General features: G+C 45.6%; 1 protein-coding gene across 7 annotated transcripts in view; it reads right to left on the reverse strand.

Annotated features, from left to right (window-relative positions):
- The window catches only part of PLB1 (phospholipase B1), a 143,224-nt gene that overhangs the window by 56,108 nt on the left and 69,965 nt on the right, over window positions 1-17,151 (reverse strand). For all 7 annotated transcript variants that reach the window (XR_006703702.1, XM_045447300.1, XM_045447298.1 and 4 more), the window contains 5 exons: window positions 16,341-16,404; window positions 10,488-10,546; window positions 8,427-8,500; window positions 6,879-6,922; window positions 2,652-2,760 (listed from right to left, as the gene is read on the reverse strand). Coding sequence is in view for 6 of the 7 variants with exons in the window: in XM_045447300.1 (XP_045303256.1) it covers window positions 2,652-2,760; window positions 6,879-6,922; window positions 8,427-8,500; window positions 10,488-10,546; window positions 16,341-16,404 (350 nt within the window). In the remaining variant the exon portion in view is untranslated. The remainder of the gene's footprint in view (window positions 1-2,651; window positions 2,761-6,878; window positions 6,923-8,426; window positions 8,501-10,487; window positions 10,547-16,340; window positions 16,405-17,151) is intronic.

Raw genomic sequence — 17,151 nt, forward strand, 5'->3', positions numbered from 1 at the left:
GGAGAGCAGCGAATGAGATGCGCAAAGGAGCCTTGTGGAGTAAAAGCCACTCTTGGTGCCACACAGCATGGGGCTGACTCCTGCTTCCACCAGCCACTGACCAGCTGGGAGACCTTGACAGAGTACTCGACTTGGCAAACCCTCAGTGTTTCCCTGTGTACCATGGGGACGGTAAGCATACCTTCTTCATCGAGTTGTCGGATGGATGAGATCAAGAACTTAGAGTAGCATGTGGGAAGCATCCACATTAGAAATAATTCACTGAATCACTACCACCACCACCACCATCAATACAGTCTCTGGCACAGTGCCAGCAGGAAAATATTGGTTGTCAGATCTTCCTCTCTTTTTTAATAAAAAAAATTTTTTTTTTTTAGTTTATTTATTTTGAGAGAGAGAGAGAGTGAGCAAGCATCAGTCGGGGAGGGGCAGAGAGAAAGGGAAAGAGAGAATCTCAAGCAGACTCCATGGTGTCACGGCGGAGCCCGACGTGGAGCTTGATCTCACAAACCTCGAGATCATGACTTGAGCTGAAACCAAGAGTCGGATGCTCAACCGACTGAGCCACCCTGGCACCCCAATCTCGTCCTGTCTTAACTATTAGCCCAGCTAGCCTGGTCTTAACCACAGTGAACTAAGTATCAAGATGACCTGGGTGGGAGTTTTGGGTAAGCCACTTAATCTCTTTGAGCCTTGGTTTCCGCATCTGTAAATCTGAAGCCATCACGGCACCTGCTCTGTGGACCAGAGTCTGATTACTTGACCTCTCTGAGCCTCAATATCCTCATTAAGAAAATGTGAGTATCTGACCTCTGTTCTGTCCAACTCACAATAACCACACAGAACACAGGGATAATAAACATGAAGGTACCTTGTACATTGGACACTGCTGTTAGGTATGAGGGGTTATTACTGGACCCGGGATAAAGCCTGCAGGGCACAAGGACAACAGACCACATGGTTGAGTTGATGCTTTTGTTCAGACCACTTTGTCTCTTTGTGCTACGGTTTCTTCATCTGTCATCTGGGCGTAATAATCCCTAACTCCTCCCTACAACTCAGGATGTGCTTGGACAAATGGATTACTTGTGCAAAAGAGCCCCATGGCCTTGAGGACAGCAAGGGAGGAATCCATATGAATCACGCTCTGTTTTGCTTACTTTTATATTCTCCACGAAGGTTTCATTCTTGGATGCCTCCCTGACCGAATCATGCTTAGAAATGTCTCTCCTGATACTGCAAGCTGACAAATGCTTTGGAAAAAAGCAAAGCTATGGTAATATTAAAGCCACAATTTTCAGGCAGTAAATTGGTAACCTTTCACTTTTCCCCCACCAAAAGGGAAAACGAAGCCGCAGAATTCATTATAAAACTGATCGGGTTTTGTAAAATCTCTCATTTGGATTATTCCTGTTGTGAATAAATAAGAGTTACTCAGGTGGCGAGTAGATTCGGGATGGTATTGAATCGACTGGCCAAATGTCAGGGAATCTGGGAACCAAACACAGAATCCCTAAGATCTTCATAGTAAAGAGGTTTGGGATTATTCTGGAAGAAAAATAGGATTAAGAAACAGAGAGGATCGAGGCACCTGGCTGGCTCAATTGGTTAAGTGTCCGATTCCCGATTTCAGCTCAGGTCATGATTTTGCAGTTCATGAGTTCGAGCCTCACATCAACACACAGCCTGCTTGGGATTCTCTCCACCCTCCCCCGCCCCTCCCCCAACTTGCACTCTCTCTCAAATAAATAAACTTTTTAAAAAACAAACAAAAAAAAGAAACAGAAAGGGTCTTTCCATATTTATCCTAGCTTCAGTGTGGTATTCACTTTTCTCTGACTAGGTAGCAAATCTGAGGAAGCACCCCAGGCTCGGGGATCACGGAGAGAAATGGAGGCGTAGGACCCAGGGAAGCCTACCCTGCTCTCGGAACCTTCCATTCAGTGTGCATGGACCCCTGCTCACCACCAGTTCACCCAGGTAGGTCCTGCATTCCTGCTGCATTGCTACTGGGACCACCATCCTGACCCAACCTGTCTGCACAACTTCCAGCTCACCAGAACTTTCACATCCAACATGGCATGGAACCCCATCGCCACCCCATGGGAGAGCTTCACAGCCAGGCCCATCTCGGAGGCTAAGGTTTAGGGAGGAGGGATGTGTGTGCTAGGACTCAGACTCAGAGCTTCCTCCCAGGACCCGTGCTCCTTCAACGACCCAGGAAGGGTGCAAAGTTGAGAGCCTGAAAGGACTGTTGGAAAGCATGTCTGAGGAAGGCAAGGAGAAGAAGACACAAAAGATGCAGCACTGAGGAAGCAATGAAAACTGGAACTCAGACTGAGCCCTCTCATACCACTGTCTTCTGTGGACATGAGACTTCTAAACAAGGCAAAGTAATTTGCTCAAAGCATATACCTGGCATCAGAGCAAACTGTGACTAGTTCCTGGGGTGGTGTTGGGGGTGGGCTAGTATGTTTGTGTCCCACAGTGAGGGACACCCCAGGAGAGCCCAGCCAGTCCGGTCTTTGACCCCTAGACCTCTCCCTTGGACCAAGCCTCCCAGCCTTCAGCCATACACCCCTGCCCAGGCCAAGCCCCCGAGTAGGTCCCCAGAGGACCTCTGGGGCCACCCCCAAGGCTCTCCTGCTCACTCAGCTCGGGCTCCTGCCACAGCCTGATTTAGGAACGCTCCAGCACTGTTTTCTTTCCCGGTACCAATAGAGAAGCCCCTCAGGTTAGGGTTGAATTCGCGGAAGATGTCTGGAAATACAAAGAAGAGACATGCTTAGTAACTACCCCGAAAACAATCTTCACATTCCTTTGATAAGTGCCAGTGCATGTTAGGGACAAAGAACCCTCACCCTTCAAGCTCTTAACCTTACTGTTGACTCAGCCCAGAAAGAAAATGTCCAGCAGGCTGGTGCTTAACCACATGGGCAACACACGTACATTGGTGTTTCATGAATTATTGTCATGAATAAATGTGAGTCTGGGTCTGGTGCCTCTCTCATGCATTTTTCTTTTTGTTTTCTAGATATAGAATAATTTTTTGAGATAGAATTCATACACCATGACATTCACAACTTAAAGTGCAGTTCAATAGCCCTTAGTCTATTCACAGAGTTGTGCAACCATCAACATAATGGACTTTAGAACATTTTCATCACCCTCAAAAAGAAACTCTGTGCACACGAGTCACTCCCCATTCCCTCCAACCCTGTGGCAACCACTAATTTACTTTCTCTCTGTGTAGGTTTGCTTATTCTATACATCTCATATAAACGGAATCATACAACATTACTTCTGTGGCTGGCTTCTTTCACGGACCATGTTTTCAGAGTTTATCCATGTTACAGCACGCATCAGCACTTGATTCCTTTCACTGCTAAATAATATCCCACTGTACGGATAGACCACATTTATCCATGCATCCTTTGAAGGACTGGGATTGTTCCCACTTTTTTGGCCATTATGAATAATGTTGCTACGAACAAGTTTATTTTGTGTGAATTTCTCTTGGATATACATTTAGGAAGAGAAATGCTGGCTCCTATGGTAACTGTTTAAACTTCTGAGGAACTTACAGACCTTTTTTCAAAGCATCTGTGTGATTTTATGTTCCTGTCAGGAGTGTAGGAGGGTCTTAATTTCTGAACATCCTCACCAACATTTATCTTTTTAAAAATAACAAATATAGTGGATGCGGAATGGTGCCTCATTATGATTTGGTTTGCTTTAATGGTTACTAATGTTGAACATCTTTTCATATACTTATTGGTCATTTGTGTATCTTCTTTGGTGAAATGTCTATTCAAATTGTTTGCCCATTTTTAATGGACCCACATCAAATTGTCTCATTACTGAGTTTTAAGAGTTCTTTATATTTTTTAGATATAAGTTTCTTAGCAGATATGATTTACAAATATCTTCTTTCCCTCTTTGGGTTGTCTTTTTACTTTCTTGAGGGTATCTTTTGAAGCTCAAAGGTGTTTAATTTTGTCCCATCTATTTTTTTTTTTTTTTGTCACTTGTGCTTTTGGTGTTGTGTCTAAGAAGTCTCTGTTTAGCCCAAGGTCATGAAGATTTGCTCCTATACTCTCTTCTAAGGGTGAATTTTAGCTCTTACATTTAAGCCTATTATCCATTTTGAGTTCATTTTTGTATATGGTGTGAGGTAGGAGTCCAACTTCATCATTTTGCATATGGCTATATACTTATCCCAACACTAGTTATTGAAAAGACTATTCTTACCCATTGATGTTGGCACTCATGTTGAAAACGAGTTAACCATAAGTATGGAGGTTTATTTATGGACTCTCAATTCTATCCCATTGATCTATATGGCTATCCTTATGCCAGTATCACATTGTCTTCATTATTGCAGCTTTATAAGTTTTGAAATTGGAAAGTGTGAGTCCACTGGATTTGTTCTTTTTCAAAATTATCTTGGCTATTCTGGGTCTTTTAAATTTCTGTATGAATTTTAGAGCCAGCTTGTCAATTTAAGCAAAGAAGACACCTGGAGTTTTGATAGAGATTTATATCAAATCTGTAGATTAATTTGGAGGATGTTGCCATCTTAACAGTACTATATCTTCTGATCCATGAACATGGAACGTCTTTCCATTTGTTTAGGTCTGATTACATTTCTTTCAGCAATGTGTTGTAATCTGAAAAGTATAAAGGATGCACTTCGTTTGCTGAACCAAGAATGCAATAGAACCTCCACAACACAGATGCACTGAACTCATTCCTTGGGGCTTTGGAGACATTGTACCCAATGGATAGAAATTACTCTGGGGGGTGCCTGGGTGGCTCAGTTGGTTGAGTGTCTGACCCTTGGTTTAGGCTCCGGTCATGATCTCATGGTTGGTGGGTTCAAGCCCTGCATCAGGCTCTGCGCTGACAGTGTAGGGCCTGCTTTGGATCCTCTCTCTCCTTCTCTCTGCCTCTCTCTCTCTCTCTCAAAATAAACATTAAAAAAAAAAGAAAGAAAGAAAGAAAGAAATTACTCTGATTTCTACTCAACAGAAGGAAGAGCTGTGAAATCACCAGAGCAATCTGCAAATAGAATGGATTCTCCCAGGTTTCCCATTACTGGGGGAACCCAGCACAGGCCAGCTAGCTACTTATCATGAATATCACAGAAAAGCACTACACATTGTTTCGAGCAAGAACTTGCTGGTACATGCAGTTCCCTCTGCCAGGAATGTTCCATCCCCTTTCCTTACCTGATGAATTCTATTTCTTAAAACCCCTTTCAGAAGGCACAGTTAACCATCTTCTTATTTATTTTCCCCTCAACATTATACATAGCTATCATTATCGGTATATGTGTCTGTCTTTAGGGAGACATGTCTCCAAAGAGATTGTGATGATGTCATGAGGGCAAGAGCCTTGCTTCATTCTCCTATTTCCCAAGCATCCAGATCTGGAGTATCTGCTGGATTAAATTGAAGAGGGAGCCGAACCCAGGTTCTGTTCTGACCTTATGTTCTCGTAAATCTTCGAACACATTTTCATGCAGTTATTTCCCTGTGGATTACCCAGTTACTTCATTACTGTTGTGAAGAAGAGTCTGAACAGGCAATGGTCTGCTGCTCAGCCAAGTGCGGACTCTACCCGGGGGGTGACACTGTCTCAGTCCTTTGTAAATCACTGTAGTGAAAGATCCAATCACCTCATCCACGATAATAGCGTGGGAATCAGGAAGCCCAGCAAAGCTGATGTATACGCAGGGCCAGCTCACAGCCCAGTCAATCACACTCACAGAAGCAACCCAAACCACCTCCCCTAGCAGTAAAGACAGGGAGGACACGTGTCACAGGACTGTACCTATTTCAATGCACCAGAATTTGCAAATAGCAACACAGATAACCATACATGAAGCCCAATCGGTCCTGCCTAGGTGGAGATCAAGCCATCTCCATCACCGAAGTCTTGGTGCCTTAAACCTCAAAGAACTCCTTGCCTTCCAAAGATATGTTACAAAGGGATAATTCCAAGAAAAGTAAATGAGAGCAGGACCAATTAAGTTCCTCTCAGGCAAAAAACAAATATTATTAGCTGGAAGATCTGAAGGGAAAATAATTGTGACATTTAGTGAAGGCCTACTTTAAGAACAAGCACTATGGTGTGCATGCGCTATGGAGAATAAAAAGACACATCAGACCAGACCATTCAGAGAACATAGTTCAGGCTTAAAAAAAAAAAATTATTCCAAGCAGGCTGCGGGTGAAGTGATTCAAGGAAAACATCAGGCCCCCAATACGGCTGTGTTTGCACAGCCTGTACAAACTACTGCTGTGGCGTTTCCTAGTGACACTCAGAGATTCAACGTCTTTGTATACAGTGGTGATTAATGGAGCCCAAGCCCAGATCAATGCCTCCCAGAAAGGTGCTCTGCTCAGAATGACAGGCAAAACAGAGATGGGTTTACTTTCCTTCTTTCTGAAATCATTTCCTAAGAATGATTTGCACTAAGATTTAGACTGAAGTCTCTTCTCCTCCCTCTCTTCCTTCCTTTTACAAATACAATTTCTCTTTAAAAAGAAAGAGAGGAAGAGAAAGAGAAAAAAAAAGAGAGACAGAAAAAGAGAAATAAGGAAAAGAAAGAAAAGAAAAGAAAAGAAGAGAGAAGAAAAGAAAAGAAAAGAAAAGAAAAGAAAAGAAAGGAAAGGAAAGGAAAAGAAAAGAAAAAAAAAATCTCTCAAAGGCTTTCATGATGCTCAACAGAGACAGGCGACCGCCTCGGGGACGTTGCGCCCCCTGGTGAACGTGGCTGAGTCCCGCCGGCCGGCTCCCTGCCGAGCCCGCGACCGCCGCCAGGAGGCGCTGCTGAGCCGCACAGGGCCGAGCCCGGGCGATCGCGTACTCACTTGCGAGGGTGGTGACGCTGCTGAGGTTGTGATCGCCGCCGACACTGTGGTGGAACAAAAAAGAAAACCGAGGTTGAAAATGCCACTGATGCCAAAACACCTCAGACACTCCCAAGACAGGCCTTTCTTCTGAGAGACACCCTGGGGGCTTGGAGCTTGTCATTTCCTCATTATTTCCAGTAGAAAAACAAACCGGAACATAGCAACTCCTCTCTTTGTCCCCACAAACCAGAACACCCAGAGAAGAAACAGATTGAAATGGCACGGTGACTGCAATGATTTTTTTTTAACTTCGAGCACTGACGTTGGGACAGGGGAACAAAGTGGTCCCCCTTTGCCCCTGTTTTTCTAAAGGGAAGGTGAGCGTTCCTTGGATGCTGAGCCAAGTCGCGCCCCACTCGCCACTGCAGCTGGGCACGGCTGTTATAATTGAAAACACAGTGGAAACGTTTGCCCTCGTCATTCTGTTCCTATTTGGCTTGCAAAAACCTGCTTTTAAAGCGTGTCTTCTAGAGAGAACCCATCTTCTAAGCTGCTTCTAAAATTCCAAGCAAATCAAAGTTGGATGGGTTTCTAGGCATGAGAATATACAACATTCCACAGTTTATTGGATTCCCTGCTTTTCCATATCCCCTCATTCTCTGCCAAGTACATCTGAGAACATTTAAAAGGGTCTCAAATGTTTGGGGTTTAATTCTGTGCAACATCGCAAGGGAGGATGCCTGGGATTCAACACTGAGGGTCAGTCTGGTACCAGGGATACCAGATTCCGGGCTGAGGAAACACCAGACCTGCCCTCTCATGCTTGGCATGAGCCGGGTGTTCAAATCCCGAGTCCTGCTCACTGCAGCTTGGGGCAGCCTGGGTTTGATTACAGCTAGAGCAGGAACAAACCTGCATGAAGCAGTCACCATGGGGGAATGTGCCAGATTAGGGGTCAGGAACCATCTGCTCTATTTTTTGCCCTTTTATCATCTGGCTGTGTGATCTTAGATAGGTTACTTGTCCTCTCTGAGCCTTGCCTTCTCATCTGTAAAATGAAGGCCCTTTAATAATGATACAAACTTCCATTTATATCTACTTTGCTGGATGTTTAAACTCTATTCCTCATGACAGTGCTCAGGCTGTATTATTATCCCTGCATGGAAGATAAAGAGACAAGCTCAGAGAGGTTAAGTAACTTGCTCAGAGTCGCACAGAGTTAGGCAGCCAGGATTCAGGTACAACTCCGGTTCCAAAAGGCCACTGTCTCCTTCTGAGCCTACTCCCCAGAGAGAGAAATGGAAACTAGAGAAGCTTTTCAACCCAAACATTTATGTTCTTTCTCTCCCAAACTCGGCCTGTTCAGGCCTCAGTTCCTGTCCTGGGGAATGCAGTGGTTCAGGGGAAGCTTTTATAGTCCTTCCTCAAAGTAAACCAGAAGCTTCTGTTGAAAAGCACTAGGTGGCTCATGTGTCTGCTAGAAGAATTGTTCTCCGTGATGCTCAGGGGTCCTCCCCTGCCCTGCAATGAAAGGGTCACGCAGCGTCTTGCCACACCCTCACTCACCTCCAGGACAGGCCTCGATACTGAGTCAAGACATCCAAGATGTCCCCAGGCTTTGATCCAGCCCCATTACCTGCCTGAGAGGGAACATCAAGAGGTGAGTTTCCCTGCCCCCTCAGCTGGAAGGTCTGTGTTCTAGTTGTGGCTGGGAGCACCTGAGCACTCCCTAGAATCTAGAGTGTAGACAGTGCCCTGTCTTTTTTTTTTTTTTTAAATGTTTATTTATTCTTAAGACAAAGACAGAGCATGAACAGAGGAGGGGCAGAGAGAGAGAGAGGAAAACACAGAATCTGAAACAGGCTCCAGGCTCTGAGCTGTCAGCACAGAGCCCGACGCGGGGCTCGAACCCACGAACTGTGAGACCGTGACCTGAGCCGGAGTCGGACGCTTAACCGACTGAGCCACCCAGGCACCCCTACCCTGTCTCGATATGCATCTACCTCTACAGAGATGAGTGAGAGCTCCCACTGGGAACCCTGGTGCCACCCACTGCTTGGCCTCGCCCTAAAAAACCCGGCCCAGACCAAGACCAAGTGCTACAGGCTAGCAAAATGGCTCTGAAAATCAGACTGCAAGTGTCCACTTTTCAAAAGGACCCATTTCTGGGTCCCATGCACCTCCTTTTGAAAAGTTGTGAAATAGACCATAAAAGGAAACATATCACAATCCTTTGAAATCAACGTATCTCCTGTATGGACAATTTTAAAAATAGTAATACAATGCCGTGTACCTACCCTTAAGCTGAAGAAAGACACGGTCTTTTAAAACCTCAATCTGGGCACGCTCTGCAGATGCATGGCCCTTGCCTAAAGCGTGTCATTTCCAAGCAGGGCCAGTGCAAAGGTCATGCTGAAGACGGGCCTCTGAGGCAGGCTAGGGGGGAGGCTGGCCTCCATGAGAGACCCTCCAGGGTGTGACCCCTGCTGTCTGGTGCCCAGTTCTCTGCCACCTGCCATGTATGTCACACTCCAAAGTTTGCCTCCCAGGAAGTCCTGAACAGCTATGCTGATTCTTGAGGACTGCTTCTTCCAAGAGCATCTTCAAGCAGACCAGCGGGTCAGGGGTCAGAGGTCAGGCGTCGGGGGGCAGGGGGAGCTACCAGGCCACATCCAGCAGGAAGTGGTTGGGATAAGCAGTGCTAAAGACCAGCCTGCCTGTTCTTCCGGAAAGTTACAAGCAGTAGGGTGTTTGGGGTAAAGAATCGCTGAGGGGTCATGGAGGGCACAGCCACAGTACAGGGACAGGCTTCTGGACTTGGAGTCAGGACTCATGAGTGCTGGTCCTGGTCCAGTGCCTGCAAGCTATGCAGTCGTGGGCACTCCGTGCACCTACCCGGCCCCGTCTTCTTTTTGGGTTAAGTTTAAGGTAAGTCATGTTTCGGCAGATTGTATCGAGGATGTCGATGGGATTGATGAAATGCTAACGAGCCACAGACATGAAAGGTGTCTACTGGTCTTTGGGGAAGATTCTCCTGGAGGCCCTGAGTTCTACGGACCCAGAGAACAGCAGCTGGATGCGTCTGGAATGGGCCACTAGTAAATGGAACCTTGTGTCCGGGAACCTCTACCCCATCTCTCAAAGGGCCTGATTTTGCTTTCATTGGATAGCACTTTGCAGGCCTGAGGGGTCATCATGGAGCAGCTGCAGAGATGGGCTGGCATCATTCTGAGTACCTTGTCTTCCTCTGCCCCCTGCCCCCCACCCCATTAACACCTGCTCCCGCCTAATCCTCTCTTCACCCTCCTTTGACTTCCTGCATGACCAGCACCGGGTCTTTGAAGGAGCCCCACACTGTGCGTGAGACCTAGTCCAATCCGCCCAATGCTACCAGGCTGTGAGACTTGGGCTGGGTCACTTCTGTCACGGCTGCTCCCTCTGAGGTCCCCCCACTTCCTGCTCGCTCATTCATTCCAGCATCGGGAGAGGAATACTGAGGTTAGGATGGACATGGGGACCGGAGAGGAGCGGGAGATGACCATGGTCGTGAGAGTTCCTCTCTCCGGGTTCTCCCATTAATCAAGATCTCCTCCCCTGCCCGCTCCTCCCACAGTTGGGGTAACTCACCGTGAGAGAGTCCCCCAGGGCTGCGATTACCTTGATGTCAGCCAGCTTCAGCCTGTGAACTGAGAACACACACACCAGTTAATGCAAGACAGGGGTTCTTATCTCCTCTGAAAGTGAGCGATCTTCCAGGAAAACTGAGAGAGAAAGTCCATTTGTAATTGTAATTCAGCTTGGGCAGAGATACTAAATCTGTCGCAAGCCTGTCATAAGGCCGTGGATCCTGACTGTTATCTCTTCCTTGGAGCACTTGCACGTGGGCTCAGGACCTAGAAGGTGGACCCAAATTTCAGAGGGGATTCTGGGGCCTTTGGTGAAACCTGGTGCCACAAGGTGAGCAGTTACCCTCAGGGCCTGAAATAGCTCCTGGCAGTGTGGTCTGGGAGTCAGGCAGGAGTTGGCGTGGAGATGTAACCAACGCTTAATCTATTCCAGGATCTGTTGATAATGAAGATAAAATTTTATATCATCCTGTTAAAAAAAAAAAATCAGCTCACGGGCGCCTGGGCGGCTCAGTCGGTTAAGCGTCCGACTTTGGCTCAGGTTGTGATCTCGTAGTTCATGAGTTCGAGCCCCACATTGGGCTCTGTGCTGACAATTCAGAGCCTAGAGCCTGGAGCCTGGTTTGGATTCTGTGTGTCCCTCTCTCTCTGCCCCTCCCCTGCTCTCTCTCTCTCTCTCTCTCTCTCTCAACAATAAGTAAAATGCTAAAAGATTTAAAAAAAAATACTCAGTGAAAACAATGTTCAAAGGGATCTCCAGGTCCTGGCTCCTTCCATGGAGACATCTTGTCTACCTCACCTCCGTACCATCTGCTGATGAGAAGCTGCCACTCCCACTGAGGATCTGCTCTCACTGGAAAAGTAAAAGTCCCTGCCTCTTCTAATGACAGCATGCAAACGAACGCATACATAATTGTGAATGTGTGTATGCAAAATATATAGATTAGTGATCCTCAAATTTGAGCGTGCATCAGAATCATTTGGGGAGCTTGTTAAAACGCAGATGGTCGGTTCCTACCCTCAGAGTTTCTGCCTCAGTAGGTCTTGGGAGGGCGTGGGGTAAGGATATGTGGTTAGAAGAACAATATCAAATCACAAAGCCAGCTGCACACATTAGCACACATCCATGGGGTTGAGCCTGAGAACTTTAAAATGACCTCTTCTCAAAGAAATTGGGCTATGGGTAAAAAAAAGCAACCCAACAGAAAGTAAGACCTCCTTCCCTTAACTCTAGAGGGCTTATTTTAGTTGCTGGTGATGACAGCCAATCACTACATTCTTGTTGCCATAATGTATGATAGCCACAGTGAATGCTGTGAACACTTGCTAGGGGGCAAAGGTTAGGGGAAATCTTTGAAGCTGGTGAAACGTGGAAGCGATGGGCAGATTTGCTTCAAAAGCTCATTATAGTTTGCTAAAGAGGCAGCTGGAACTGGTCATCCCGCCGCCTAAATTTGTAGCAGACAGAAAGGAAACGTACACACATGTGCATGCATGTGCACATCTATGTGTGTGTGTGTATGTGTGTGTGTGTGTGTAGATAGATCTCAAGGATTTCCTTTGAGAGATAATAAACCAAACCAAGACTGTGTGGGAGGGGTCTGACTTATCTGGGATTTTATTAATATAGAGCCCGACAGGTTTCATTTGTTTAACATCCTGCAGACCTTGATTTGAGCTTTGTTAATATCATCACGCATGACAAAGACACAGCCTGGAAACACAGCAAAGCACTTTAGCAATTGCTCTCCTTGGGGAAAGAACTACTTAGAGATAAGATTAAATTTATGTGGGCTGATTAGCTAAACATTATCTGGTACAAACTGTCCACCACCCTGAAATGAGTTGATAAATACATCAATAACTCATCAAGATTTCTACAGAGGGGGCCTCTTATCAGAAGGCCATCCAAGCTATGATGAAATATCACGAATGGTAAGAAAATGGTAGACTATAGAATGAGGAGAAGACTTGACACTTTGGAGCTTTGTCTGGTATACCCCAAGAGCTTAAACCACGTGCAGCCATAATCTGACAAAAGCAGCTTTCCTCGCAATTGTCAGCTAGGGCCACCCAGCTCCTGTGCCCTCTGATTCTCAGGACTTATGTTAACTTATGTTAACAACGGTGCTAAACTGCTGGCACCATGTTAGAACCTTGTTTGTGCTTTGGAAGTACTTCAGTGTGAGTTTGTATGAAGCAATCTGTGCCTTAGGGAGCACAGAGGCTCAAGCAATGTGCTAAGTTGAATTACAGGCTAAGTAAGTGGCTCTGTGTCAGAGACCTTACAGCTCTCAAAGCTTTAAATGATGGGCACTGCAGGGAAGGGAAATACCTATGTGTCCAAGTGTCTTTGGGTGATTTTGAACTTGCTCAGGGGACTGAGCAAGGGGACAGGTGGGCTGTTATTCCCTGTGGGGCATCAGTGCTTCCTAGTCATAGATGAGGTTAAATCACAAGACCCATGAACAGGGAATGATTACAGAAGCATCTCCAGGGTCATTGCAGTGCTGGGTCATAACAGAGTGAAACCCTTAATGATCTCCCGGTTCTGTAACTAGGGCATTTTTCATATCGGCTTTTGAGTAGCTCATTTTAGTCAAATGGGTATAATAACATCAAGGACTTACAAAGGAGCCAATGTCTTAAATGAAAGAACTGTTCTAGATTTATACTATTGGTGACAGTGGCATATAAATAGCTTCGTAGTTCTCTATTTCAAATACTGTGAATTTCTCCTCCAGCATGGAATTAGCAGCTTGACATCAAGATAGCCAGCTTGAGTACAGAGCCAGGAGCCACGTACCCCGGCTCCGTATTGTTACTCTTTTGTTTGCAAAATGCTACTCTTTTTCTTACTGGGAAAACCTTAGGTCAGCTGCCAGGCCCAACATATTTTTCTTAGTTACTCCAACTGTGTTAGGGGCAGACCATGGGGTAATATAAAATGATGCAAGTATGTGCAAAGTTAGAAAGCCCACAGGAGATGGCACTTAGAGCATGTATGCACTGACTGGGAAGAAAACTCGGCAGCTTTTATTTATTTATTTTGCTACCAAATACCGATTAGTTATAAAAAAAAAGTTACATCAACTCTCTATATCTCATTCCAAAAGGCTCACAGATTGGAGGAAGAGGTTCATCACCTGTGGGCCCCAGATGGCATGAGTGAGGCATCCAGGTTGCCAAGGGCTGTGGCCTATTGATGAAGGCAGTACCCTATGTTGAGACATCACTTTTGGTTAGTTATGTGTATCTGTGGATGGTTGAAGAGAAACACTAGGGAAGGGGACACGGCAGGTTTTTGAAAAGAACTCTGAAGGCAAAACAGTTATTTTATACAGAGTCTTAGTGAAAAATTGCTTTAATGGCAGATACCTTGATCTAGTTGGATTTAAAGATCTTTTCCAACCCTGAGAACTGTTGGTTTGCTACATTGGAAATACTCATTAAGATTAATTCAGCGAGGGGCACCTGGGTGGCTCAGTTGGTTAAGTGTCTGACTCTCGATTTCGGCTCAGGTCATGATCTCACAGTTCATGGGATCAAGCCCCATGTTCAGCTCTGTGCTGACAGCACGGAGCTGGCTTGCAATTCTCTCTGCCTCTCCCCTGCTCACACTTGCTTGCGTGCTCTCTTAAGACAAATAAACATCAACAAAATTAATTCAGTGAACATTTACTGGGCTCCTATTAGGTGCTGAGTCATTGGAGATATAAAGATAAGACAATCTGCTCTTTTAAGTATGCATCAGATACCATCATCTCAATCAGAAATTGCAAACATGATCTCCAGAGGAGTGAATGACCTTGCCAGAAATAGGACAGTTGTCAAGAAAAACTAATAATGTGGCCCTGTGCTAACTCTCTTTTAACTATCCCAACAATCACAAGGATGGTTAACATGTCCATTCACAGATCACACGTGCTAATGAAATGTGTTTTTTATTATTGCCCAGTTAGCAGTGGTCATTTTCCTAAATGACACCTTTCAGGCAGGACTCAGAAGGGCAGGCCCAGCTCTCATTTAGGATGGCCGTCACCCAGTTGGAGAGAGAGAGCATTTTGGTTCCATGCCCACTTGGTTAGATCGAGGAGACCTAAATGTACCCATTTGCTTATTCAGACGGTCCCTATCACTGGAGTATCTTCGATCTCAAGGTCTTAAGATTTCTTGGGCTTCCATCTTCAAATGCCAATAAACACAATAATCTTCAGGGTCAGAGGATAAAGAAAAGGTTCACATTTTATCTGCTTTCAGATGTTGAGATACGTTCTAAGGGATTGGTTATCATTATGACAGGAACATAATCTGGAAAGATTGCAAAATACTTTATAGTTCATCCTCTCAGAATGATAAGATTAAAAAAGGGATGGATATCATTTCTCTGTAAAGACTGGCGATTTAAAAATTCAAATTCTCTCTGTCCCTATACATGCAAATGCATGGACATACATATATACGTACATCTTTGTGTTTTTGCTGTAAGACGGCCTGTGTAGGAAGCTGATAATTTGTTTCTGCTGCTAGAGTTCTGCTAGTAAACTAACCAATAGGACTAAGTTGTCACCAAGTATGAAGGGGATAAAACCTAAAGATTAAACACGCACGAGTGCGCGCGCACGCTGTGTGTGTTTGTGTGTGTGTGTGTGCCTTATCTCCTATTCCATTGTTCTGCAACTTAGAACAAGAACCAGTTACAGACTGAAGGTTGTTACAAACATTTTAACTTACTTGCCATTCCCGTGGCTTAATTTGAGCGTAGAGAGCTAAGACCTGCATGAAAGGTAGGCTGACACTTTGTTGTTCTACTAATGCTCAGCAAAAGAAAACAGTCTGATGACAAAAATGTGCATCCCTGAAAGAACCCTGTTAGGCGCTGTGACATCTCCTAGAGAGCTAAGACCTGCATGAAAGGTAGGCTGACACTTTGTTGTTCTACTAACGCTCAGCAAAAGAAAACAGTCTGACGACAAAAATGTGCATCCCTGAAAGAACCCTGTTAGGCGCTGTGACATCTCCAAACCTAATTTTCTGTCTTGGAAGGCACTTAGGAGGCATTCGACAATCACCTAATAATGAAGTGAATGAATCAATGAACAAAGGAGTCCCTCTCTAGGACCAAGCAAGGGAACCTATCGCACTGTTGCAGAAATGCTCCTGCACTGATGGAGTCAGTCCTACAGGTCAACGTACAGCCTCCTCCCTGCAACCCCCGCTCCATGACCTCTCATGGTCACATGCACACAGCCATCACTCTCAGACAGGCTCATCTAGAAGAAAAGATTTAGCCCTTAGCCGGCCCCTTTCTGGGAGGATGTCACCTGGAACATTCCACGAGTTTCATTTTCACGGCCCGGCAACAGTCATTTTGGAAATACTGAGAAGCAGTGAGAACAGCACGTTTCTAAGATGGCGTGCTTTCCTGTTCCGTGCAGTGTATGAGTGCCTCCTGCCTATGGCTCTGACGTATGGACCGGTTATTTCTGCCTCTTGCTTAAAGATTGTTTTGTCTTTTGGCGAAAAAATTCACTGGTTCGTTAAGGCTCCACGGCAGAGGGACAATGACAGCCGCGCACTCAACTCATCCTGGGCTCTTCGCAGGACAAGACGTGGTACACAGTTAATGCTTAATCAATGCTTTCTGCTACTGGTGTTATCATGTTGTAGCTCAAGAACAATCAAACACAGACACGAACTTCCAAACACACATCAGGAGCTACTTCTATTGTCCTTGGAAAAAACCCCTCTCTGATGTATCCCAGACTGTGTGGAAAGCCCGTTAAGGTTGCCCTTACGTTGATGATTTCGAGCCTCAAATGAGGTTAAAAATCGCTTGATTTGAGCCATGTACCTGAAGTGGGAATCGTGTTGGAGGGGTCCTTGTCAGGGCACCTGATTTCCATTGCATCTGTCACCTGAAATGAGAGGCACAGAGAAGGAGAAATGGATCTTGCAACATAGGAAACTGGGTGAGAAGTGGGGCCTGTATTTGGAAAGTACCCCTTAGTATAGAAAGCTAGGTATCCCTTAAGATCCCTCCCTCTCTATGAACACTCATATCTGAGTGTCCACAAAATCCTTTCCTAAATGCTCCCCATCCTGTCGCCTCCCCTCTAGTGCCTTGACCTTCATCCAGGCCTGTGTTACTTTTCAAAAATAGGGTTTTTAAAATGTTTATTTATCTTTTTTGAGAGAGAGAGAGAGAGAGAGAGAGAGATAAGGCTGAGTGGGGGAGGGACTGAGAAAGAGGGAGACACAGAATCCAAAGCAGGATCCAGGCTCTGAGCTGTCAGCACAGAGCCCGACGTGGGGCTCGAACCCACAAGCCGTGAGATCATGACCTGAGCCGAAGTCAGATGCTTAACCCACTGAGCCACCCAGGTGCCCCCTCAGGCCCGTGTTACTTCTTGCCTGGAATATTACAGCGTCTACAGCCTTCAGTCCTGTCGGCTTCCTCCCTAGCCTTCTGAACCCATAGAGATGATGCTCTCCCTCTAAGCATAATATAATGGTGTCACCCCTCCCCCCCCCCCCCCGCCCAAATTCTTAGTGAAAGCAGGGATTTTTGCTTGTTTTGTGTACTGTATCCTTGGAGCTCAGAACAGTGCACAGTGATGCTCAATAAATATGTGTTGGTTGAAAAAAAATACATTTCTGCTGTA

This window comes from Leopardus geoffroyi, chromosome A3, assembly GCF_018350155.1.
Source record: "Leopardus geoffroyi isolate Oge1 chromosome A3, O.geoffroyi_Oge1_pat1.0, whole genome shotgun sequence".
In the NCBI taxonomy this organism is placed as follows: domain Eukaryota; kingdom Metazoa; phylum Chordata; class Mammalia; order Carnivora; family Felidae; genus Leopardus; species Leopardus geoffroyi.